Source organism: Phyllobates terribilis, unplaced genomic scaffold (genome assembly GCF_046119375.1).
Source record: "Phyllobates terribilis strain yellow unplaced genomic scaffold, ASM4611937v1 Scaffold_5__5_contigs__length_657084704, whole genome shotgun sequence".
NCBI lineage: Eukaryota > Metazoa > Chordata > Amphibia > Anura > Dendrobatidae > Phyllobates > Phyllobates terribilis.
In genome coordinates this window covers 233,363,010-233,389,969 of record NW_027362765.1, presented here as the reverse complement: position 1 = coordinate 233,389,969, position 26,960 = coordinate 233,363,010, and the positions used below count along the sequence as shown (strand labels likewise).

Below are 26,960 nucleotides of genomic sequence, written 5' to 3'. Positions count from 1 at the left end.
GGAGCAGCCCCGATGGGTAATGTGTGTGGGTAGCGCAATAGTCCTCCAGCCCAATGAGACTACTGCCCACCCAGAATCCTCACAGGGTGACTACGCTTTCCGGAATACTTCTCTCAACCTCAAGAGGCAGTCCAGACGTGCTAGACGTAGAGGCAAGCCGTCACGCCAGGGTCTGTCCTCCCTGAGACCTCCTGACCCCAACCTTGAAGTCCCTACTGAAGCTTCATCTCCCTGTATCCCGGAGAAACCCCAATGGGTAATGTGCGTGGGTAGTGCACCAGTTCTCCTGCCCGAAGAGACTTCTGCCCATCCAGACTCCACACAGGAGAACTTCCTGCACCCGGCATCAGATGCTTCTCTCTCTTTAACCGGTGTGCATGTCCAAGGATGCTCCAAAGCTGTGGTTACCTCTGAGTCTGTGCACCTCTACTACCTGGCGGAGGATCCCCTGTTGCCTCCTGAATCCTCCGGGATACCACTCGATGACAAATGGAGAGAGACTTCTCTACACCCGGTACTCAATACTTTGTCCGCTTCGTCCTGTGAGCCTGACAATGGGTACCCCGAAGTGGTAGTTACCTCCGAGTCTCTACACCCCTCCGACCAGGCAGAGGATCTCCAGTTGTCTCCTGAACCCTTCGGGGTGCTACCTGGTAACGAAAGGACAGAGACTCTCCTATACTCTGTACCTGATACCTCGCTCGCTTCGTCCAGTGAGTCCAACCTAGTGTACTCCGAAGCAGAAGTTACTCCCGAGTCTCTACACCCCTCCGACCAGGCGGAGGACCTCCAGTTGTGTTCAGAACCCTTCGGGGTGCCACCTGGTGGTGAATGGACAGAGACTTTCCTATACTCGGTACCCGATACCTCGCCTGCTTCCTCCAGTGAGTCCGACCTAGTGTACTCTGAAGCAGTTGTTTTCTCTGAGCCTCTGCACTCTTCTGACCCGGCGGAGGACCTCCAGTTGTTTCCTGAATCCTCCGGGATACCACCAGATAACAAAGAGACAGTGACTTTTCCTCATTATGTACCTGATAACCCGTCTATTTCTTCCTGTGAGCTTGACAAGATGTACCTCGAAGCAGAGATTACCCTTAAGTCTCTGTTCCCCTCCAACCCAGTGAACGACTGGTCCTCGAATTCCCTGCGGAAGATTCTGGCAGGCCTGAAGAAGAGGGGGCGTAAGGGGGGAGGTACTGTAACATACCTGGCGGCGTCCTTGCATGGTGGTCCATCTCCCACTGTGCAAGAGGGCGCACTTGATCTCCTGTCCAGAATGTCTCTCTGGCTTCCCTCCATGCTGTCTGTTTGTGTCTGTCTCTGCTGCTTAAGGGCGGCGCCCGATCACTTCCTGCTTTTTGTACCTGCTGTGGGTCACACCCCTTGTGCGTCCTCAGCCTATTGCTGTCTGACACTTGGTATATAGCTCAGCAGCTCCCTTCTATCCCTGCCTGAGCATAGTGTTTTCCTTCAGTGTGTGCTTGCACTCTGAAGGTGCCAGGTCCCGTCTTTGTTTCCTTGTCTGCCTTTCCTGGAGGCTGTATTTCCAGGCCTGTCTGAACTTAGTCCTGTATGTCTCCTGCTTTGCGGTATTAGTTCCCGTGTCTGAACTAAGTCCTGTATGTCTCCTGCTTTTCGGTATTAGTTCCCGTGTCTGAACTGAGTCCTGTATGTCTCCTGCTTTTTGTATCAGTTCCCGTGTCTGAACTGAGTCCTGTATGTCTCCTGCTTTTTGTATCAGTTTCCGTGTCTGAACTGAGTCCTGTATTTCTCCTGCTTTGCGGTATTAGTTCCCGTGTCTGAACTAAGTCCTGTATGTCTCCTGCTTTTTGTATCAGTTCCCGTGTCTGAACTGAGTCCTGTATGTCTCCTGCTTTTTGTATCAGTTCCCGTGTCTGAACTGAGTCCTGTATGTCTCCTGCTTTGCGGTATCAGTTCCCATGTCTGAACTGTGTCCTGTATGTCTCCTGTAGTTCCCGTGTCTGAACTGAGTCCTTTCTGTGTTCTCTTGTCTGTCCTGTCTGAACACGCTCCTTGCCTGTTCGTTCCGCCTTCTAGTGGCCGATTTCCTAGACCCGCTCCTGTTTCTGGTCTGTCCTGTCTGAACACGCTCCTTGCCTGTTCGTTCCGCCTCTCTGGGGGCCGTATTCCCAGACCCGCTCCTGTATCCCGCTGCAGTGTCGGTCTCCTCCGTACACTCAGTTCCAGTCTGAACACTCTCCTGTCCTTTACCTGTTTTGCCTCTATGTCCGTTCCCTTCCTTTTTCTGCAGAGTCTGAACTCGTACCTAACTCCTGCTTGTTTTCTCTGCAAGTACTGTGTGAGTATCTGGCTCTGTCTTTCCCTTCCTGTCTGTTCCGTGTGAACAGAGCCCTGTCCTCCCTGCTCAGCCTTGTCTGCACTCTAGCAGTGCTTGCCTGTAACCCTCTGCCTGTATTGTTCCTGAGTCCCGGTGTGTACTGGGTCCTATCCCGCCTGTGTTCCTACCTGCTAGTGCCTCCCTGTCTGCACTCTAGCTGTGCTAGCCTTTACCCCCCTGCCTGCATACCCGCCTGCCTGCATACCAGTCGTGCCTGCCTATACCCACCAGTCTGTGTGCCAGCCTACCAGCCTGTTCCTGTATTCCCCTGTGTGGGTCAACAGCCGTGTCCGGGGTCTGTCCTGGAGTAGCACCTGGTCCCTCTGCTCGGTTCCTCCTTGGTGCACTGGCGTCGTATGCCGTCGTGCGACCCTGGTCGGATCGGGTGAATACTTAGTCACGCCCCTCCAGGCATTCACTCTCCGGCACGGTCCAGTGGAATCACTACCAATCACACGCACACGCCGCTTAGCCCGGGCGTGTGCATAACATCCGATCACTAAGCCAGTTATGAATCCACCTAACAGTTGCCTGGTCCATTGCATGCTTGGTCATTTTTTCAATAAGGATGGTGTGAGATACTTTGTCAAATGCTTTGCTGAAGTCAAGATATACTATATCTACAGCATTTCCCTGATCCACCCAGTCAGTGATTCTGTCATAGAAGGAAATTAAGTTAGTCTGACATGACTTGTTAGTTACAAACCCATGCTGACTCTGGTTAATCACTTCATTCTTATCCATGTACTTACATACATGTTGTTTAATAATTTGTTCAAAGATCTTTCCTGGTATAGAAGTCAGACTCACCGGCCTATTCATGAATGGTTGACCCTGAGAGGACTGGTGTACTTACCAGTAATGGCAGGCTGAAATGGTCGGACAAGGATAGAGAGTGCGTCCCCTCTCTATACATTATTATGTATCTGATTCAATTATAATTATACAAAAGACTCTTTTACGATTTTGGTCAGGAATTTTTTGGTATAGTGCTCTTTCATGTTTTCTTATGTGCTTTCTCATATACTTGTACAATTTTCTTTTGGTTTGATGCCCCAACTATTTTCTATCTGTAAAGCTATGCAAATTTGATCAAATACCTAATATCAGGGCAGGCTTTGTTCTGGCCGGATTGGATATTCCTTTGTCTACCTTGCTTTTTGTGTTTTGTTTGAGTTATATATTTTTAAATGAATGCTTCAATAAAATATGTACACTTTTTTCTAAGCCATGATGACTCTGTTGTTCTCTCTTTAACTAATGTTGTTTTTGAGTCGGTATAGGAGGGTGTTTGGGGGGATGTTTTTCCCCCACTTACACCTCTCTTTTGATATTTGGGCTATCTATCTAACTCTTTAGACTAGTAATTTAAGTCTAATCCTTTTTCCCTATACAGTCTGCATAACAGGACCAGATGCCAAATAGTTTAGAGTATCAGACTGGACATAATGTATTTTTCTGATCCTAACAGATGCTCTGGAGAAAAAGTCACACATAACATACATTTTACTTACAGGAGTCTCTTTTCCTTTATACTACCATAATATTCAGCCCTGACGTGGTATTCCTCAAAGTTTATTCCCTGAATTATTTTGGCTAAATAGTAGAAGATGACTTAGATGACTCTTTTTACTTGCTTTGTAGTTTTCGTGTATAACTGCCCAATCCATCATACAAAAAATACCATCAATGCCCAATTTCCCCCATTGACTTATATTGGTATTCGTAGGATTTCATCATGGTGTCCTTCATTATGACATAAAAAATAGTGCTGCGTGCAACGTATTCTACTTGTCAAATTAGACAAGATTGCCGATGGAGTTTCTGAAGAAAGTTTAATAGAGCCTTAACTGAACACGCTGCTGCCCATAGAGTATACAGTCATCAGTAGGCGGTCACACATGAATGGAAGTCAAGAACGAGCACTTAGTCACCAATAGTGGATAGCGAGGCAGAAAACCATGTATAATGAAATCCAAACAAAGGCTTAGCAACAAGCAGTCTTACAAAATATGAGGAGAAAAAGTAGTCAAGTCAAACCACATTGAAATCATGAGATTAATGGTCAATTACATGACGGCACATAGGAGATTTTAAAAAAGATGTATGCTATTTCTGACTCCACTAGGGTGCCAGAGAATGATGTAAAATTGCTGCTTCTTGATTGTGTAAAGGTAACATTGTACCTGCACTGCCTGCCTCCCCAGCTTACTGCATGCCCCAATGTATTGAGCAGCACATGCAAAATCATTTTAATTATCCTCTACAGCAGGTGAACCAAAAAGCATTGTCACAGCCCATAACAGACAACAAATCCTCAAACTGTATTATTGAATTGGACTTTAAAGTAATTGGCCAACCTGAATTATGGTGCTCCTGTCTATGCTATATTGTTATAATGAGTAGAGATGAGCAAATTTGTTCAGAAAACGTTCGCCAATCTCGAAGTCGGCACGAACATTGCACATTCGGATTCGTGTTTGGATTCCCGAGCATTTTCCTCAAAATAGGAAAAATTCGCCTAGACACATTTCAGTATCTAAACACTTTGTGCTAATTGTGTGGTCGAGACACTAGTCCACATTTCAGCATCTAAATCCTTTGTGCTAATTGTGTGGTCCAGCCATCAGTCCACATTTCAGTATCTAAATCCTTTGTGCTAATTGTGTGGTCCAGACACTAGTCCACATTTCAGCATCTAAATCCTTTGTGCTAATTGTGTTGTCCAGACACCAGTCCACATTTCAGCATCTAAATCCTTTGTGCTAATTAGTTGGTCCAGCCAGCGGTATACATTTCAGCATCTGAATCCTTTGTGCCAGTTATAGGGTCCAAACACATGTCCACATTTCAGCATCTAAAGCTTTTGTGCTAATTGTGTGGTCCAGACACCAGTCCACATTTCAGCATCTAAATCATTTGTGCTAATTGTGTGGTCCAGACACCAGTCCACATTTCAGCATCTAAATCCTTTGTGCTAATTGTGTGGCCCAGCCATCAGTCCACATTTCAGCATCTAAATCCTTTTGTGCTAATTAGGTGGTCCAGCCAGCGGTATACCTTTCAGCATCTGAATACTTTGTGCCAGTTATGTGGTCCAAACACATGTCCACATTTCAGCATCTAAATCCTGTGTGCTAATTGTGTGGTCTAGACACAAGTTCATAATTCAGCATCTAAATCCTTTGTTCTAATTGTGTGGTCCAGATACCAGTCCATATTTCAGCATCTAAACCCTTTGTGCTAATTGTGTGGTCCAGCCAGCAGTATACATTTCAGCATCTAAATCCTTTGTGCTAATTGTGTGGTCCAGACACCAGTCCAGATTTCAGCATCTAAATCCTTTGTGCTAATTGTGTGCCAGTCACCAGTCCACATTTCAGCATCTAAATTCTTTGTGCTAATTGTGTTTATCCGCTGCAGTCAGGGTGAGTGAGAGCCCATCAACTGTTATGGAAGTGGACATGCCTGCTGTTTTTGACTGATCTCAGACACCTAGCACACCACATCTTTCTCTATCCACCATAACATCTCCGCCTGCACCTCACTCACAGTCAAAAAGTTTGTTGTATTCTCCCTACTCTACCCTCTCTCAGCACAGCGGCCAGCCCTCGGTCCCGCAGATTTGGTCACGTAAAGGATTGTTTCCTCCTACACATGCCAAAGCTAAGAACTTGAACTTCACCATCTCCAATCCTTTGGCCACGGAAATGCTGCCTTTCTGCCTGGTGGATACAGACGGTTTCCAAAAGCTGATGGCTGTCGTAGTCCCCCAGTACCAGTTGCCTATTCGGCATTAATTCTCTAAGAAATCTGTGCCTGTGCTACACTAGCATGTCACAGACAACATCACCCATTCCTTGAAAAAACAGGCCTTCAGGGGGGCCCAAAGCTGCCAAAACAGCTCAAATTAGGGGCAGACACCAGGAAAGGGTCACCAATTGACCCAGAGCACAAAAAATATAATTGCCAGCATGGATGCATGGGACAGGGCCTTGGACAGGGCTTGGACCAGCATTTCTAGCTTAAACATTGATCAGTATCAGAGGGTTCAGTGACAGGTGTAGACCTGGAGCTCTGAGAGCCCTGCTAAATTCAGGCAACACATATGAAGGAGATCCAACTTTAAATCCAAACATTTCCAAAAATTAGGGGCAGACACCAGGAAAAGTGGCATCAATTGACCTACAGTAGAAATTGCACAGCAGCAGACAAGCATGGACCATGCATGAGACAGGGTCTGGGCCAGCATTTACAGCTTTGAATTTAAGTTCAAATTAAGAGGTGGGTGAGGTACCGGTGTAGGCCTGCTGTGCTGGGAGCCCTGATATCTCATGCAACAGCTCAAACTGCTTTTCTGCTCAGCCACACTCAGGTGGCTCAAAAATCAGCTTCGTAGACTACTATTGTTAGAAAAATTTAAGGATAGTAACACAGGTAGTTGTCTGAAAGTAAGTGCAGGCCTAGCAGTCTGGGAGCCCTACTGCTACAGGCAACACACATGAAGACCAACTTGGAGTCCAAACATTTCCAAAACTTAGGGGCCGACACCACTAAAGTGGCATCAATTTCCCCAGAGTATAAAAATAAAAATTATAACAGGACTCAGACACCCCTTCCTCTACATGCAACCCACCAGGATGGAGACCCAATTTGCAGTCTCCACATTTCAAAAAATTGTTAGCAACATCAGCAGCAGTAGCAACAGTAGGCACAAGTCATTGGAGATCCATGACTTGTTCATCGTGATGAAGGTTAGGCGGTCTACACTTTCAGGGAACAGTCGGATGCGCTTATACATGAGGACACCACCAGCAGCGCTGAAGACACGTTTTGAGAGAATGCTGGCTGCCGGGCATGACAAAACCTCCAAGGTGTGACAGGTAAGCTCAGGCCACTCTTCCATTTTTGAAGACCAAAATGCAAAAGGGTCCAACCCCCCTCCGATGACATATATATTGAGCTTCAGATACTCCTCCACCATCCTCTCCAGTCATTCACTATGTGTCAGACTTGTACTCTGTTCTGCTAGTGCATGGGCTGGTCTAAAAACTGTGTGAAACGACTCACACAAATTGCTTCTGCCACTTACACTGCTGCTGCTAATGTTTTTGCGTTGACGACTCGACGTTCCTGAAGTTGGAACTCTAGAACTGCGATGCACACTGTGTGCCTCACTGCTGGAGAAAACCCCCCTTAAGATTGTCTACAAGTGTGTTTCGATACTCCAGGATGCGCACGTCCCTTTCCACTATGTACTACGTGCTTGTAGTACATAGTGACTCATGTAAGCACATATATTTGACTTATGACATTAATGTGCCTGTATTATTGATGAATTACATGGGCACCTACTTATGATATATGATATATGGTCTCAACTCTTGTGTCTTCCATACTCTCCATGACAGGGGTATTGATTAGTGATGAGCGAGCATACTTGCTACTGCTCGGTGCTCGCCCGAGCATCTCACTGCTCGAGATGCTCAGCGCTCGCCGAGTATTTCCTGGCTGCTCGGGCGGGAACTCGGGTCCCCTCCCTGCATGTTTGGCGCTCTTTAGAGACCCAATGTACATGCAGGGATTGCCTGCCATGCACTGTAATGCAGTAGCCATGTTGGTTGTGGGCATTGCAGTGATTGGCTGGCCGCACAGCGTCATCAGGTCTATATTAGACCTGGCGCCGCCATGCTCGTCACAGTCACTCCGGATCAGACAGTGTAGGGAGAGCTACTGCTGTGTCAGGGAGAGATTTGATCGTGTATTAGGTAGTGTAGGGAGAAAAAACGTACATTACACATATCCATCTTAACAAACAGTCCTTCTGAGGACTAATCCATCTGCAGAGATATCAGGCAGGCAGGGTGTATAGGCAGGCAGTGTATATAGCAGACTGCAGTGCATATAGCACAAGAGGCTCCATTCCAATTCTGCCTTCTGCTGCTGTGAGATATATCTATACAAAGGCCCAGGTCTCAGGGGCCAGGAATACTTTTCTTTGGATCTTAATCCTCATTATTTGCTTAAAAAGCAATCCAGAGAACACCATTTTTTCTGCGCCATTTGCTTGTTGGCACTGCAGAACACAGCCAGGTCCTTTCCATATTAGAGCGCTAGAAATCCAGCTATTTAAAACTGTGTTTTCTCCATCAAACGGATCACATATACGTTGTCAGAAAATACTGCCATTTCTGGCCTCCATTAAAAATTTCCTTTAGTGTGTCATTGAAGCAATTCACCGCAGTTTGCTGGTCAAACTACTTACCTACAGGCCAAGTATTTAAAACTCTGTTTTCTCTATCACACAGATCACATATAAGTTTGCTCCAAACTCAGTCATTTGTAGTAAGCGTGGAAGATACTGTCCTCCATTTAAAATGGGCAAGGCACGTGGCAAGGGACGGGGAACTGGACGTGATGGTAATGGTGCATGCAGAGGCCGAGGACAAGGCCGTGGGCAAGCCGAAATTGTGCCACAACAAACACCCACATCTTCTCGCCTGACCTTCCTGTCCCAATTTCTAGGGGACTGCAGCACACCACTATTGAACCCAGAGCAGTGTCAAAAGGTTTTTGGTTGGATAGTGGATAATGCTTCCAGTCACTTAGCCACCACCACCACCACCCTGTCTTCCACACGGTCAAGTCTCAGTAGCCGTGAGTCAGGACCGCATATTCCTCACCCTGATCCTCCTTCCTCCCACCATGCCGAGTACCCAGAGACAACTGATCCCACACTTGGACACTCTGAAGAGCTGTTCACTTTTCCATTTATAGATTCGGGCCTCTCGCCCGGTCCACTTGAAGCGGGGCAAGAGGAGATCACATGTAGCAATGCCCAAATATTTGAGCAGCCACGGTCACATGAAGGCGACGGTGGGAAAGTGTCACAAGAGGTGGACGATGATGAGACACAATTGCCAGAAAGTCAGGAGGAGGACCAGGGTGCGGAAGTGGAAGACGAGGTGGTGGATGATATAGTAACTGACCCAACCTGGCAGGAGGACATGCAGAGCGAGGACAGCAGCACACAGGGGGAGGGAGGCAGAGCACCCCAACAGGCAGGAAGAAGCAGTATGGTGGCAGCAGACAGAAGGCAGGAAACCGTTCCCCGTAACACCAACACGAAGGAAGTTGCCAGTACAACTGTTAGGTCTTCCCGAGTCTGGTTGCTTTTTAAAGACTCTGCCGATAACCCCAAAAAGGCCATTTGCACCACCTGCAGGCCAGCATCAGCAGGGGTGGCAAAATTACCAGCCTGACCACCACCAGCATGATCAGGCACATGGCAGCAAAGAACCCAACTTTGTGGGCCGAACCCCAGTGTCCAGATACAGTGTCTGCGGGTGGCACCATTGCTTCTTCCGCTGTTGTGCATGCAAGCCAATACCCTGTCCATGGTGCATGCAAAGATGCCTCCTGCCCTGCACCTGTCGCTGCACACTCTCAAGTAGCAGCATCAGGAAGCACTTCCATGTCCTTGTCCCAGTGCAGCGTTCAGTTGTCCATACCCCATGGAATGCAAGCGCAAATATGCAGCCAACGCCCCACAGGCCACACTACTAAATTCTCACATTTCACGACTGCTTGCGCTCGAAATGTTGCCTTTTAGGCTCGTGGAGATGGAAGCATTCCACAACCTGATGGTGGCGGCCGTCCCTTGGTACTCGGTCCCCAGCCGCCACTATTTCTCCCGGTGTGCTGTACCCGCATTACACAAGCACGTGTCCCAAAACATTAGCCGAGCTCTCAACAATGCAGTTACCGGTAAAGTCCACCTAACCACGGACACGTGGACAAGTGCTTGTGAGCAGGGACGGTACATCTCGCTGACGGCACACTGGTTTAACATAGTGGAAGCCGGAACCCAGTCGGACCTTGGGACGGAACACGTCCTCCCGACGCCAAGGATTGTGGGCCCTAGGTCAATCAGGGTTGCCCCCACGGTCTACAGCTCCTGCACCTCATCCTCCTCAGCCTCCCCCTCCTCTTCAGCCTCCATCTCCAAAATGACCACATCAGTCACAAGCTGGAAGCACTGCAGCACTGCCTCGGCCAAGCGGCAACAGGCTGTGCTGAAGCTAATATGCTTAGCTGAAAAAACGCACAATGCTGAAGAGTTGTGGACAGCTCTGAAAGAGCAGGCAGATCTGTGGCTCACACCGCTGAACCTACAGCCAGGCATGGTTGTGTGTGACAATGGCTGGAACCTGGTGGCGACTCTGAGGCGAGGCGAGCTCACACACGTACCATGCCTGGCCCATGTGCTTAACCTCGTGGTTCAGCGGTTTCTCAAAGCCTACCTGGAGCTGCCAGATCTGCTTGTTAAAGTACGCCGCCTGTGTGCCCATTTTAGAAAGTCAGCTACAGTTTCCGCCGCCCTTGCAGTGTTTCAGCAGCGTTTGCAGCTTCCGGCTCGCAGACTGATGTGTGATGTCCCCACACGTTGGAACTCCACACTGCAGATGTTGGGAAGGATTTGTGAGCAGATGAGGGCAGTTGTTGAGTACCAGCATCAAAAGGCCGTCAATATTCAGTTCAGACTCCACACATAAGACCTCAGGAGTGGACATGGATGTCAGACATATGTACCAGCCTCCAAAACTTTGAGGACTCCACCAAGATGGTGAGCGGCGATGACGCCATAATTAGCGTCACCATCCCGCTTCTCTGTCTTCTGAAACGCTCTCTGCTCACAATCAAAGAGGATGCATTGCAGGCGGAGCACAATGAGATGGAGCAAGGAATCATACAGAGTGATTGCACACAGCCAAGCCTCATCTCAACCCAACGTGGATTGGGTGACAATGAGGAAGAGGAGGAGGAAGGACAGGAGCTAGTTTCATGCACTATAGACGGTACTACCTACACAGCTGTCATACCGTCTGTTCAGCATGGATGGCCAGAGGACAGAGAGGAGGAGGAGGAGAGCATGGTCAGTCATCCTCTTGGTGAGGACACGGAAGTCTTGCCTGTTAGTAGTCTGGCACGCATGGCTGAGTTTATGTTACGCTGCCTTTCCCATGACCCTCGCGTTCTCAAAATTACAAGGAGAACTTTATATCTCTTATTCCTGAGGCAGACAGGTCTACAAAAATGGGGCAGTACCGGAAGGCCCTTGTTGCGGAACTATTAAAAAAATTCCCATCTGAAACGCTGGCGGCAGAGGGCACACTTCGTTGGACAACCAAGGAGTACAGGCGAGAGAGACACAACTTCAATCCAGCAGAGGCAGGGGAAAACTGTCAAAGTTTTCTCAGACCCTCCCATCGCACAGGCCCTGAGGCGCGGGGTACTCTCACAAGGAGTGCAAACTTTGGGAAGATTCTGAGGGAGTACCTTGCCGACCGTACCAACGTCCTCCGTGATTCCTCTGTGCCTTATAATTATTGGGTATCCAAGGTGGATACGTGGAATGAGCTGGCTCTCTATGCCTTGGAGGTCCTGGCCTGCCCTGCCACCAGCGTTTTATCAGAGTGGGTTTTTAGTGCCGCTGGTGGAATTATAACTGATAAGCGCATCCGCCTGTCAACTGAAAATGCTGGCAGGCTGACTTATAAAAATGAACAAGGGCTGGATTGGGCCAGACTTCTCAACACCACCGAATGATAGCAGCATAACATAAACTCAAATCCAGTGTCTTTTCTTGGGAGGTGTATTCCCATGCACATTTTCACACCCACACATGGGTATACGCTTCCTGATTTTGTCTATTTGCTCTTGTCCTCCTCCTTCTCCTCATCCTCCACCACCATATCACCAAGGTGACCGTGGTCCGTGAGGCAACACCCACATAATTTTATTAAAGGGTGTTTATGATGCCTGTGAAAAAAATTTTTTATACAGTATGTTCATGTATACCCCCAAGGGGTAAATGTTTGTCAGCCCATACACTTAGTGCATGGGCATTACAAGTATAGGAGGCCCGCTCCTTTCTAATGGGAACATTTTTTTATGAGGCCCTCCTCCACGTCTCTTCCAAGGGGCATTGAAGTGCCTCCAAATTTATGGCAGCCCTTGCATTCACTGCATAGGCCAACACTATGGGAGACTCTGTCCTTTCTAATGGAAATTTGTCGTTACTGTGGCCCTGCTCTGTGTGTCTTTAAATTCTTAGTGGGGATTTTCCTAAAATTGGTCAGCCGTTGGACTCACTGCATACCCTATAACTGTATAGTAGACCCTCTCCTTTCTAATGGTAACATGTCGTACCTTGTTACTGTGGCCCTGCTCTTTGTGTCTTTAAATTCTTAGTTGGGTTTTTCCTAAAATTGGTCAGCCGTTGGACTAACTGCACACCCCATAACGTATAGCAGACCCTCTCCTTTCTAATGGGAACTTGTCGTACCTTGTTACTGTTTCCCTGCTCTATGTGTCTTTAAATTCTTAGTGGGGTTTTTCCTAAAATTGGTCAGCCGTTGGACTCACTGCATACCCTACAACTGTATAGCAGACCCTCTCCTTTCTAATGGGAACATGTCGTACTTGTTACTGTGGCCCTGCTCCATGTGTCTTTAAATTCTTGGTGGGGTTTTTCCTAAAATTGGTCAGCCGTTGAGCTCATTGCATACCCCATAACTGTATAGCAGACCCTCTCCTTTCTAATGGGAACATGTCGTACCTTGTTACTGTGGCCCTGCTCCGTGTGTCTTTAACTTCTTAGTGGGTTTTTTCCTAAAATTGGTCAGCCGTTGGACTCACTGCATACCCTATAACTGTATAGCAGACCCTCTCCTTTAAGAACATGTACCTTGTTACTGTGGCCCTGCTCCGTGTGTCTTTAAATTCTTAGTGGGGTTTTTCCTAAAATTGGTCAGCCGTTGGACTCACTGCATACCCTATAACTGTATAGCAGACCCTCTCCTTTCTAATGGGAACATGTCGTACTTGTTACTGTGGCCTTGCTCTATGTGTCTTTAAATTCTTGGTGGGGTTTTTCCCAAATTTTGGCAGCCCTTGCAGTCACAGCATGGACATTACCACTATAGGAGACCCTCTCCTTTATAATGGGAACATTTTTTTACTCAGACCCTCCTCTATGTCTCTTCAAAGGGGTATTGTGTTGCGTCCAAATTTTTGGCAGCCCTTGCAGTCACTGAATACGCCATAACAGTATAGGAGACCCACTTGTTAATAATGGGAACAACAAAGCATAGCCGGCTGATGGCTCTCTAACAATAGCTAGGACCGACTGCTGGCCTTTTAAGAATAGTAAGGGCCGTCTGATGTCCCTGTAAAAATAGGCTTTATGACTTTCAGAGTCCCTCCATCAAAAATAAAAAAGGATGTGTCTGATGATGTGTCACACACCACTTTGCCAGATAAGGTTGTAAAATGTTAAAATGACATTTCCCGGTGAATGCATTTGTCTTAAAAAATAACGTAAAGAAACCAAAACAATAGGATCTTTCTTTAGTATAAAAAACAGCGTCACCAATTTAACCTCAATGTAATCACATTGTTCAGCTCATGCACCTCCTCCTCCATCTCCGAAATAATCACATCACTCACAAGCTGACTGCACTGCAGCACTGCCTTGACCAAGCGACAACAGGCTGTGCTGAAGATAACATGCTTAATGCTTAATTGACAAACCGCCCAGCGCTGCGAGTTGTTGAAAGCTGTAACACAGCATCCTGATATGTGGCTCTCACTGATGAACATACAGCCAGGCATGGTCGTGTGTGACAATGGGCGGAACCTGGTGACAGAGAAATGACAGCCGGGGTAGATACGGTTTCCCTCTATGCCAGCCCTTTCACCGAGCTAAAGAATATGGCTGTGGTGAAATATAACTCCCACTGAGAAGCTGTTTCACATTGAAAAACATTGGGCCCACCAGAGGATTTGATTCTGAGGGCTAACCTTTCTCACCCGCTCAAGAGCCCCATAGCAGTTGCAAAGTTAGCGCTATCATGAACTCTCCTGAGGTAGAAGCCAAGGCACACCAGAGGATTCTCTGGTGGGACCGTCCAACCCTGCTGAGAAGCAGTCCTGGCTAAGAAAAGTGTGTGGGAAGGTTTCCGGACACTCTATGGCTGCTTTTTTACTGAGGAGGAAACACACGCAAACACAGGGAGAACATACAAAGTCCTTGCAGATGTTGTTCTTGCTGGGATTTTAACCCAGGATCCCAGCGCTGCAAGGCTTCAGTGCTAACGACTGATCCAATGTGCTGCCGTTCACCCTCTAATATCTAACAGGCTGGAGAAACTTGCACCTACTGCCACTCTGTCTTCAGCTCTTTTGTGAGAAAATATATTTGGGCAGCCACTCAGTCTACCAAATAAAATTCCTGAGAAGGAAATTGGGGATGGCTTCGCTACTGGTACTGCGGGCAGTGCTAATACCATGGCGTCGTACCATAGTTTGCTGGAAATATTCCAGGCTGATAGGAGGCAAACAAATTCCCACAAAAAAGTACCAGGAGTAATGTTCAGGCCACATTTCAAGTGCAAGCAGCTTTAGAGGACTTCCTGGGAGAAATGACACACAGGGTAGATAAGGTTTCCCTCTATGCCAGTCCTTTCACCGAGCTAAGTACAACTTTCAGCCAAAAAAGTTGTGGACTGGCTCCGTACCGTCCCTGGCCACATTCACCTGTCCACGTGTTTGTGGTTAGGCGGTCCTTCCCAGTAAGTGCACTGGGGAGGGCACGGGTAATGTTGTGGGACCCGTGCTTGTGGAAGGCGGAGGCGTTACCGGGAAATAGAGTAGCGGCTGGGGACCTAGTATGGAAAACCGTCCGCCGCCGGCATGAGGTTGTGAAAAGCTTCCGCAAGCAGCTGTCAAAAATTTGGCAGTATAGTATTGCAGCCTGTGGGTGGGTGGGTGGCTGCCTGCATACTTGCGCTTGCATTCCAAGGAATGGGGTAGGGACAACTGAACGCTGCAGTGGGACAAAGACATGGACGGTGATTGTTGCAAGTCTGCAACGACAGGTGCATGGCTGGAGGCATCTTCGCATGCGCCAAGGATCTCTTATGATGGGCACACTTTTAGGCAGTGATCTGGGAGTCAGAGATGCTTCCAGAGGTCTTCCCCATGCTGTTCCCATGTCTTTTTAGCACTGTATGCATGTGTCTGATGATGTGTCACACACCACATGGCCAGATAAGGTTGTAAAATGTTAAAATGACATTTCCAGGTGAATGCATTTGTCTTGGTTGAAAGCAATTCAAAAGTGCAAAAACGCATCAAAAATGCTACGCGTGAACATAGCCCAAGTTGTGGAGGAGTATTTTTGTTTTTGGTTATTTATTTTGCCTTATATACAAGTCATTACTCTTTAATCTTTTTAAAAGCCCTTCTTAATCAGCATGTTTGCCTCCAATAAAATAATAACACTTATACTCCCCTCCGGTGTTGGCGCTGTTCCAATGGTGTTGGCACTCGATCTCCCATGGATCGTGTCACACTGCTATGCTATGTGATCCTTGCACCCATTCAGCGCTGGCTTCACTCTCCCCATCTTTGGACGAATCAGACATCAAGAGGAAGTCAGAGTTGCTACTGTCTGCTCACTTCCTCTTGATGTCTGATACATCCAGGAGAGTGAAGCCAGTGCTGATTGGGCACAGGGATCGTGTGTCATAACAGTGTGGCACGATCCCCAGAAAGCAAGTGCCAACACAGCTGGGACAGGGTTGGCACTGGAGGGGAGTATAAATTTTGTTATTTTACTGGGGGTAACCATGCTGATTGAGAATGGGGTTGTCAGAGTAGTTGACAACCCCATTAAACTCTTACATACCTCTGTCAAACAAGAAAGCTGAATTTAAGAAAATAGGGATATGGGGGCAGTTGCTTTCCATTGTCCAAAGTCCACCCTGCACAACATGATGTTTGAGTGACAATGGGTTTCCATGGCAGTTGGAGGCCTGTTGAAGGCTCTGACTGCTGCCATCTTGATACATCTGTAAAACCTCATGTCCCCTTGGTGAATATAAAATGCAGTGTAAACTAAAAAAAAAGTAAAAAAAAAAATAAGTCGTGGAATTATGGAAATCACAGGATCTACAGTCATGGCCAAAAGTTTTGAGAATGACACCAAAATTATATTTTCACATGATCTGCTGGCCTCTGGTTTTTATTAGTGTTTGTCTGATGTTTATATCACATACAGAAATATAATTGCAATCATATTATGAGTACCAATAGGTTATATTGACAGTTAGAATGAGTTAATGCAGCAAGTCAATATTTGCAGTGTTGCCCCATCTTCTTCAAGACCTCTGTAATTCTCCCTGGCATGCTCTCAATCAACTTTTGGACCAAATCCTGACTGATAGCAGTCCATTCTTGCATAATCAATGCTTGCATTTTGCCAGAATTTGTTGTTTTTTGTTTGTCCACCCGTCTCTTGATGATTGACCACAAGTTCTCAATGGGATTAAGATCTGGGGAGTTTCCAGGCCATGGACCCAAAATCTCTATGTTTTGTTCCATGAGCCATTTAGTTATCACCTTTGCTTTATGGCAAGGTGCTCCATCATGCTGGAAAAGGCATTGTTGGGCGCCAAACTGCTCTTGGACGGTTGGGAGAAGTTGCTCTTGGAGGACATTCTGGTACCATTCTTTATTCATGGCTGTGTTTTTAGGCAAGACTGTGAGTGAGCCGATTCCCTTGGCTGAGAAGCAACCCCACACATGAATGGTTTCAGGATGCTTTACAGTTGGCATGAGACAAGACTGTTGGTAGCGCTCACCTCTTCTTCTCAGAATAAGCTGTTTTCCAGATGTCCCAAACAATCGAATAGGTGATTCATCAGACAAAATGACTTTGCCCCTGTCCTCAGCAGTCCACTCCCTGTACCTTTTGCAGAATATCAGTCGGTCCCTGGTGTTTTTTCTGGAGAGAAGTGGCTTCTTTGCTGCCCTCCTTGAAACCAGCCCTTGATCAAAGAGTCTCCGCCTCACAGTGCGTGCAGAAGCACTCACACCAGCCTGCTGCCATTCCTGAGCAAGCTCGGCACTGCTGGTAGTCCGATCCCGCAGCTGAAACAGTTTTAAGATACGGTCCTGGCGCTTGCTGGTCTTTCTTGGGCGCCCTGGAGCCTTTTTGACAACAATGGAAGCTCTCTCCTTGAAGTTCTTGATGATGCGATAGATTGTTGACTGAGGTGAAATCTTTGTAGCTGCGATACTCTTCCCTGTTAGGCCATTTTTGTGCAGTGCAATGATGGCTGCACGTGTTTCTTTAGAGATAACCATGGTTAACTGAAGAGAAACAATGATACCAAGAACCAGCCTCCTTTTAAAGTGTCCAGTGATGTCATTCTTACTTAATCATGACTGATTGATCGCCAGCCCTGTCCTCATCAACACCCACACCTGTGTTAATGGATCAATCACTAAAACGATGTTAGCTGCTCCTTTTAAGGCAGGACTGCAATGATGTTGAAATGTGTTTTGGGGGTTAAAGTTCATTTTCTGGGCAAATATTGACTTTGCAAGTACAGTAATTGCTATTAAGCTGATCACTCTTTGACATTCAGGAGTATATGCAAATTGCCATTACAAAAAATGAAGCAGTAAACTTTGGAAAAATTACTATTTGTCTCATTCTCAATACTTTTGGCCATGACTGTACATGTGAATGATAAGTAAATAATAAAAAATGGAAACAACATTTTCAAAACATCTCAATTTATTCATTATTGAGTATGAGCATCACATTCAGAAATCAATGGACTGGAGTGAACTCCTGAGCCTAGAATGTTACTCCTGTGTATACGTGGCCAAGCTCTGGTAGGTGGTCTCCTTAGTAACAAGCTGTTCACTATGTAAGATAAAAGCTCTCACAGGAGAATGAAATCAGATAGAAAAAGCAAGTCAGTTGCAATCTTGCTTATCTTCATGTTGCCTAAAAAAGTATATCAATTTCGTAACATGAGAATACTGTTTTAACCTCATGCCTTTTTTAGAAGCTATAAAGGCTATGCCTGGCTTCCTCAATATCAGTACACCTATTTCAGGTTAGTCCTGCTGTGTCTGAGTAATGAACCATCCTAAAGCTGGAAGATGGGTTTGTAAAATGGCCACACAAAAGTTCTGCCTGGTGTAAAGCCCGGCCCACACATTCATGTGCATATATCATATATATAAATAGCAACCATAGAAAAGTGAAGCCTGTAACAAATGCCCTTTCGTAGAATCGGTTGGTATCCAAGCAATTGAGTTGTAATTATATTCCTCAAATCAGCGAGCCCACTTTAAATATCCATTAGCGCCACAGGTTTTCATCCTTAGAGACCAACAATATTCAGTTGATTTGTGGAATATATTACTGTGATTTATGTGGTAAGCTGCATTGACATGTGCACAATTACAATTATTAGCTTTCTCAAATGTGGCCAACACAGCCTGTGAGCCTTCCGACTCCAGACTAAACATCATTTAAATTCCGGGGCTGGAGAAATGTCTTTTTATCTTAAAGTAATTACAAGGCAATCATTAATAAGGATATTCTTGAATCCGATGGAGGCAGAAATATTGAGCATATCCATTTATCAAGCATTTTAAATAAGGACGCAGACAGTAAGGTGATTGCGAGTAATTGATATTTGCATCTATTTATCATTGTCATGTTGAAATTATATATATTTTTTTACATAATCATGATTGAGAAACAGTGCCATAGCAACACACTATCAACAAGTTCTCTTCACTATGTCTTACAGCCGCTGGATTTCGAGACCCAGAAGGAGCACTCATTGGTTCTAGAAGCCCAAAATCGTTTTTTGGATCCTCGCTTCTCTGATCTGGGGACTTTCCGGGATCAAGCAATTGTGAAAGTGGCAGTGCTGGATGTAGATGAACCTCCTCAATTCCATCCATTGAGTGGGATAATTGAAGTGTCAGAGGATGCACATGTTGGCTCTGTGATTGGGATAATCACAGCTACTGATCCAGATAAAGCAAACAACTCCATCAGGTATCATGCTGAATAGCAAAGCACAATGTATTAAAGAATTGTTGCTCATGTGGAAGAATTCTTATTCTCTGCTTGTCTTGGATGCCCCCACCTCATGTTGTATTGTCGTACAGTTTATCAATTGGCATACCAAATATTGCCTAATTATAGGTGTCAGAAATTAAGGTGCCTACTACGTGCAAACATTGAATAAATGCCTTCCATACTGCTTCCTAAGAAAACTAGTTTTCAGTGCATATATTAGAAAAATGACATATTGTACAGTATATAGGTAACCTATGATAACCACCATAACATGCCCAAATAATACCAATATGAAGCAAAGAAACCTACAGCGTGTTATATAAGGTAAGAGCTCGCTCACAGGAGCGTATAACTCAGATGAGTGCTATCTTATGTTTTATCGGCAATGTTATACTACAGAGCAAGTGCAGATCTGCATTTTTTTTCTGCAAGTGGCTCCGCAAATCGGATCATGCGCACCCATTCAAGTCTATGGGTGCTCTTAAATCAGATGTCATCTGAGTGCAGTCCAATTTAAGCGGACACAGTGGAGAAGATGGAAAAATTAAGTTCTCCGTCTTCTCCACACCTGTGATACTATTCTCTCTTCCGAGAGAATCGGATCACAGTAAACTGACACTCGGCATAATCTACGATCAGAGTTTCAGCAGAGTGCCATTACCATAATCGGCCCAATTTTCTTGGAAGAGAGAATCATCTAAAAGTGGAAGAGAGCCCTAAAAGTGATACTGCTATACAATTGATATGAAGGTTGGTGATGTTGAAAAGCCTTAAGTGCTAGGTCATCTGGTGTGCTCCCTCAGCTTGTTTAAATGCACAGGTTCACACCCTTAAAGGAAGTCTGTTAGCACAATCTGATAATATGAACTAAGCACAAAGATATACAGCCACTATAAAAATTGCACCTTTAGTTTTCTAATTGTTGTCTCTGTTCGGTAGAAAATGAATTTATAGGGGTTGTCGACTCATATAACCCCTTCTCAATCCATATGTTTGCCCCCAGTAAAATAACCAGATTTATATTGACCTCCATTGTCAGCGCCGTGTCAGCGGTGTCAGCAATGGCTCTCCCGGTGATTGCGTAACATTGTTTGTCACGCAATCCCTGTCGATTCTCTCCCCCTGCCTTTGGACATATCACATACATCTGGAGGAAGTAAGAACTGCTGCTTGAGATGTACTGTATGTGATACATCTGAAGGGAGAGTGAGGCAGGGAGATTGATTGACTGCAGGGATCCCGTGACGTAACAATGTTGCTCAATCCCCATGAAAACCAGTGTTGACACTGCTGGAATGGCATCGGTAACAGAGGTCAGTATAAATGTTATTACTTTATTTCGGACAACTGTGCTGATTGAGAAGTCAGATATGCTAATTAGAGTGTTTGATGTACCCTTGGCGTGGCCAAGAGACTCACTGCACAATACTACCCACTGATTTTGCATTTCCACCTCGATCACTGATGATTGACAGCACTATAATAAGCACTGTCTGCAGAGAAAGCTCAGGCCAGTACTGTCAGTCACCAGAAGCAGCGATTAGAAAAGGAAAGGTGCAGTTTTTATATGGGCTATATCCCTTACAAGGCAAGTCACTTATCTTTGTACATGGTGGCTCAGTGGTTAGTACTGTAGCCTTGGAGCGATGGGGTCCATGCTTGAAATCCCACTAATGACAACATCTGCTAAGAATTTAGATGTTCTCCCCATGTTTGCGTGGGTTTCCTCCCACATTCTAAAGATATTACTGATAGGGAATTTACGCTATATTGTAAATATGGGGATTGTACTGATGTTGTCTGTAAAGAGCTGTGGAATATGATGACACCAAATAAAAAAACATGTTAAATCATAGATAGAATTGTACAATAGAGGAGTATTTCTTATTGATGTCTGTGACTTACCCTTTTACAGGGATCAGAAATTCTACTCTACTAAATTTTGATGACTAAAAATAGTTACAGTCACATTGTCTCAGATGATACAGAACAGAGATATCATGACAAGAAGTTTAATTTGAAACCTAAATTAACATACGTCAATGGCTAGTATAATGTTAAGTTATCTTAAAGGGAATCTGTCAGGCGATACCAATTTCCCCAAGTACAAGAGCATGAATCACAGCCTGGATGCACGTTTGCAACCACATATATTAATGATTGATAGGTCTCTCTCATTGCACATACAGTACAGACCAAAAGTTTGGACACACCTTCTCATTTAAAGGTTTTTCTGTTTTTTCATGACTATGAAAATTGTACATTCACACTGAAGGCACCAAAACTATGAATTAACACATGTGGAATTATATACTTAGCAAAAAAGTGTGATACAACTGAAAATATGTCTTATATTCTAGGTTCTTCAAAGTAGCCACCTTTTGCTTCGATGACTGCTTTGCACACTCTTGGCATTCTCTTGATGAGCTTCAAGAGGTAGTCACCGGAAATGGTTTTCACTTCACAGGTGAGCCCTGTCAGGTTTAATAAGTGGGATTTCTTGCCTTACAAATGGGGTTGGGACCATCAGTTGTGTTGTGCAGAAGTCAGGTGGATACACAGCTGATAGTCCTACTGAATAGACTGTTAGAATTTGTATTATGGCAAGAAAAAAGCAGCTAAGTAAAGAAAAACGAGTGGCCATCATTACTTGAAGAAATGAAGGTCAGTCAGTGCGAAAAATTGGGAAAACTTTGAAAGTGTCCCCAAGTGCAGTTGCAAAAACTATCAAGCGCTACAAAGAAACTAGCTCACATGAGGACTGCCCCAGTAAAGGAAGACCAAGAGTCACCTCTGCTTCTGAGGATAAGTTTATCTGAGTCACCAGCCTCAGAAATCGCAGGCTAACAGCAGCTCAGATTAGAGACCAAGTCAATGCCACACAGAGTTCTAGCAGCAGACAAATCTCTTCAACAACTGTTAAGAGGAGTCTTTGTGCAGCAGGCCTTCATGGTAAAATAGCTGCTAGGAAACCACTGCTAAGGACAGACAACAAGCAGAAGAGACTTGTTTGGGCTAAAGAACACAAGGAATGGACAGTAGACCAGTGGAAATCTGTGCTTTGGTCTGATGAGTCCAAATTTGAGATCTTTGGTTCCAACCACCGTGTCTTTGTGCGACGCAGAAAAGGTGAACGGATGGACTCTACATGCCTGGTTCCCACCGTGAAGCATGGAGGAGGAGGTGTGATGGTGTGGGGGTGCTTTGCTGGTGACACTGTTGGGGATTTATTCAAAACTGAAGGCATATTGAACCAGCATGGCTACCACAGCATCTTGCAGCGGCATGCTATTCCATCCGGTTTGCGTTTATTTGGACCATCATTTATTTTTCAACAGGATAATGACCCCAAAAACACCTCCAGGCTGTGTAAGGGCTATTTTACCAAGAAGGAGATTGATGAGGTGCTATGCCAGATGACCTGGCCTCCACAGTCACCAGACCTGAACCCAATTGAGATGGTTTGGGGTGAGCTGGACCGCAGAGTGAAGGCAAAAGGGCCAACAAGTGCTAAGCATCTCTGGGAACTCCTTCAAGATTGTTGGAAGACCATTTCCGGTCACTACCTTTTGAAGCTCATCAAGAGAATGCCAAGAGTGTGCAAAGCAGTCATCAAAGCAAAAGGTGGCTACTTTGAAGAACCTAGAATATAAGACATATTTTCAGTTGTTTCACACTTTTTTGTTAAGTATATAATTCCACATGTGTTAATTCATAGTTTTGATGCCTTCAGTGTGAATGTACAATTTTCATAGTTGTGAAAATACAGAAAAATCTTTAAATGAGAAGGTGTGTCCAAACTTTTGGTCTGTACTGTACATAGGGAGAGTCATGTCAATCACCTGTAGCAGCACTAGGGGAGGGGCCAGACTAGTCTGATCTCCTGCAATGGTCCCCGGCAAGAGCGTTTCAGAGAATAATATACCTGGTTGCAGTCGCATAGCGAGGCCGAGGTTTGGACTGCATCTATTGCCTGACAGGTTCCTGTCCAGGTTCTTGTCATAGAGAGGACATATCACCCTCACATTGAACATATGGGATTAATTATAACTGGGGAAGTGAGAAAGAGTATACTCAGAGGTGGAGAAGTAAAATTCCCGAGAGCTTCCTCTGTTCAAAGGAATTACATCAGACACTCCAGATCATTGGTCAGTGATGAATTTTGGGGTTTGCATTGATCCGATATTTATGAAAAATATATTTTCGGAGTCATGGCAAACTGATGAACATAACGCATTCACTCACATCACTGTAAGGGCATCTTAACAGCTTAATGTCGGGAAGATGGATGATGCTGTCCATGCCATGTTTCATTTCTATAGAAAGGTAGAATCGTGATAGGAAACATGACAATATCTCCCGCCTGAGACCTCCAGTAGTGAATATATCCTGGAAGTTGGGGATTTCACGGTCTTCTAAAGACCTAGCACATCACAGAACCAGCCCCCCATATGAGATCAGGTATGTGGGCGTAACCTTGATCTAATGTCATTTGTCAGTTTTGGAAGACACAGTATTCTGTGGTTCTGTCCGTTGCTCTAAGGAGTTGTTCTAAGAAGTGCTTCCCTCCGCTAAGCTCTTTTTCTTTTGTTATCCCCTTTTGTTGTATGTGATTGTATATACCGTATTGTTTTGTTCCCGTTTTGCAACATCTTTGTATATTTTTTATAAACACTGCCTACCTTACTGGATTAAATATATAAAATTGAATAGCTCTGTTCCTCTTGCTCTGTAAACTGTTACCCTGAAGCCTTAAGCTACCTGTAACAGGTGTCCAATCGGCCTGTATAAATGATTGTTGGTGGCAGCTAGTAGTTCCTTTTGTTATTGTGGAGTTGGCACTGATCATATCGGGGTATAGGTATATATTCCATGAGTTGGATTTGGAGGTGTATATACCATACACTCATTGTGACTTCCCCAATAACTGGCCTTCTAGGGAAAACACTGGTCAGTCAATTGCATAGTTGTCCTGATGATTGTAGGCAGCGGGGTTGCGTCCCCTGAAAGTTCCCTTTAATCCTCTTCAATGAGAAAACCTTTTTCGACAAGTTATCAAAATGTTGCGTTGTGAATCATGATAAAATCTTTGCTACATCTGTATCTGTTGCTAGAAAAGCTGTGGGAAAACCAATATGACTTCCAATACATGTTGTTTGCATATAGACCCAAGCAAGTAAACCTGTCAGTTATGTAATATTAAATTTATATGTAATAGAGCGAGGATGTGAATATTGCTGATGCAACTCACAGTAAGATTTCATGTATGCAGCCCCATTCTTCTGCCTCCTTCTTATTCCATCTCTTACTTTTGATCTTCTCACTTCATATCTGTTTGGCACTGTCACCCAGATACACACTGGAAAAAACATCTGATGATGGGATTTTTGAAATTGATGAAGAGTCTGGTGAGATCAGGATAACCAAAGCCCTGGACCGTGAAACCTCTGGGTGGCATAATTTGACCATACAGGCCAAGGAAGCAGGTTAGTTCAAGCCAATAATTATTTTTTTAAGCTCATATCACTTTTTTTTTTTTTTTCCAATTTCCATCAGCAAATATATTTATTAGATGCGGGCTCCTCACTCTCATCTGTCATGTCAATCACTTACCATTTAGGGAAGTCATTCTTTGAGTGTACCCCCACATTGTATCTATTGAAGTGGTGTTTATAAGTTCTAGATTTGTGTGTGCTTACCCTTGAATCTGGCCACACCTTGACTGTATACGCCCTACTTCTCAAATGGAGAGCATTCCGTCACTTAGGTCAAAGACTCAGTTTGCAAACCCCAATATTGAAATCTCAAATGCCTTTGGCCAATATCTAAATTCACTGTCTAGGCTGAGTAACAGAAGCTATTATTACATCCTTTACAATATATTAAAGGGGATGTCCGGCCTTATGAATCCTCACATTATGCGCGCAGCGAGCTCTGAAGATTCTCTGGTGCCGGTGCCAGTAGCTGTGGGTCCGTGACAGCAAGTATGTGATTTGCAAACATGCGGTCACGTGCCAACTAGATGGGCACTTCCTCGCTCAATGCAAGTGTACTGAGCAAAGCTGGATGTGTTTTATCGTAATGTGGCTGGAAGTACGCAAATCACATACTTGCGGTCACTTGACCGCCCACTCCCGGCACTGGCATCGCAGCATGCTCACAGCGCGCATGCACGCGATGTAAGAATTCGCAAGTCTGCAGTCACATAGGGAGCCTGCAGACTTGTACCCAGAGGCCGGACAACCCTTTTAATATAAGAAAGGGTTTGTTAAAGTAAGTCAAACCCTGGAGGTAGTAGGGAAAAAAAACAATGTAAGAGTTGGAAGCAAGCTTGGACATTTACATTATATGAAAGACGTAGATACATACACTGCATTCTGTTATTAAATTGCATTACTTGCCTTTTTATGCTTTTAGCTTTTTCACTTGCTCTAGGTATGGCTTTTTTTTTCAGGCAGTTTGCTTTTTTTCACATCTCCATGCATGTTAATGACATTAGCTGTTTTACAACTATAGTCAGCTTAACCCCTATCTGAGAAAGGACATACCAGTAGATCCTATAGTATGTCGGACGCAGGTCTATGGATTGTGCTCAGGAACAGTTAAATGCTGCTGTAACCTCTGATTGAGGTATTTAAGTGGACAGATTGTATCAGGTTCTCTCACATTGCATCATTTCTTAGTGTTCTTTCCCCCCAAAACCTGAGTAAACATTGTGATTATGGCGAGTTTATGAGTTACCATGACTGGAAGCCCCTGCCACCACCATCTTTGTACATCCATGAAGCCCAGCTAGAGGCTGGACTGTGCTTCATAGAAGAACGTCCTTTCATCTATATACTGCAATACTGTAGCATTATACAGTAGATCATAGAACATGCAATTAAATGATTACAGGTTTTAGTCCCCTAATGGGACTAACAAATTGAGGCAAAATTAAAGAATAAATATTTTTAAAAATGTATTTAAAAGTTTGAATCACTTCCTTCTCTCAGTTCAAAAAACGACAAATAAAAAATAATCATATTTGGTATTACCACAACCGTAGAAGACTGATCTATGACAACATTAAATGAAAAAAAAAATTGAAATGGCAGAATAGTTGTTTTCAGTCACATCTCCTCCAAAAACACAATAAAAAAGAAATCAACGACAGAAAAATAAGAGTAATGGACTTCAGAAAATGTTTACACAAAAAAACTTTCAGAATTATTTACCCACTGAAACAAAAACAGAACTATACAAATTTGGTGTTGACGTAATTCTACTGAAATGAAGAATCATATAGTGGGCGCATGTATTGGGCATTTTGTATAGCACACACTACTATGTGTAAGACTGACTTTACTATTAGTGTGTGTTTTTGATCTAAGCATTACAGAATTGATTACTTATTTGTTGGATCTACTATTTACACCCCACATGTAACCTGTGAAAACACAAAATCTCAGGACAGCAAAATTCATCATAGATGAAGGCAACTCGATATACATATCAATTAAGCCTAGAAAAAAATGAGTCACTATCACTTCCAATATAGTGTGAATATCATCATAAATTTTATTAACTAACAAAATATTTAGATTTGAGAGTCCTCAGTGATTGATACCTTTTAATGGCTAACTGAAAAGATGGTAACAA

The 26,960-nt window shown here is 44.7% G+C and overlaps 1 protein-coding gene across 2 annotated transcripts in view; it reads left to right on the top strand.

Annotated features, from left to right (window-relative positions):
- The window catches only part of CDH22 (cadherin 22), a 509,665-nt gene that overhangs the window by 468,062 nt on the left and 14,643 nt on the right, over window positions 1-26,960 (top strand). For both annotated transcript variants that reach the window (XM_073683912.1, XM_073683913.1), the window contains 2 exons: window positions 19,042-19,295; window positions 24,672-24,805. In XM_073683912.1, coding sequence (XP_073540013.1) covers window positions 19,042-19,295; window positions 24,672-24,805 — 388 coding nt within the window. The remainder of the gene's footprint in view (window positions 1-19,041; window positions 19,296-24,671; window positions 24,806-26,960) is intronic.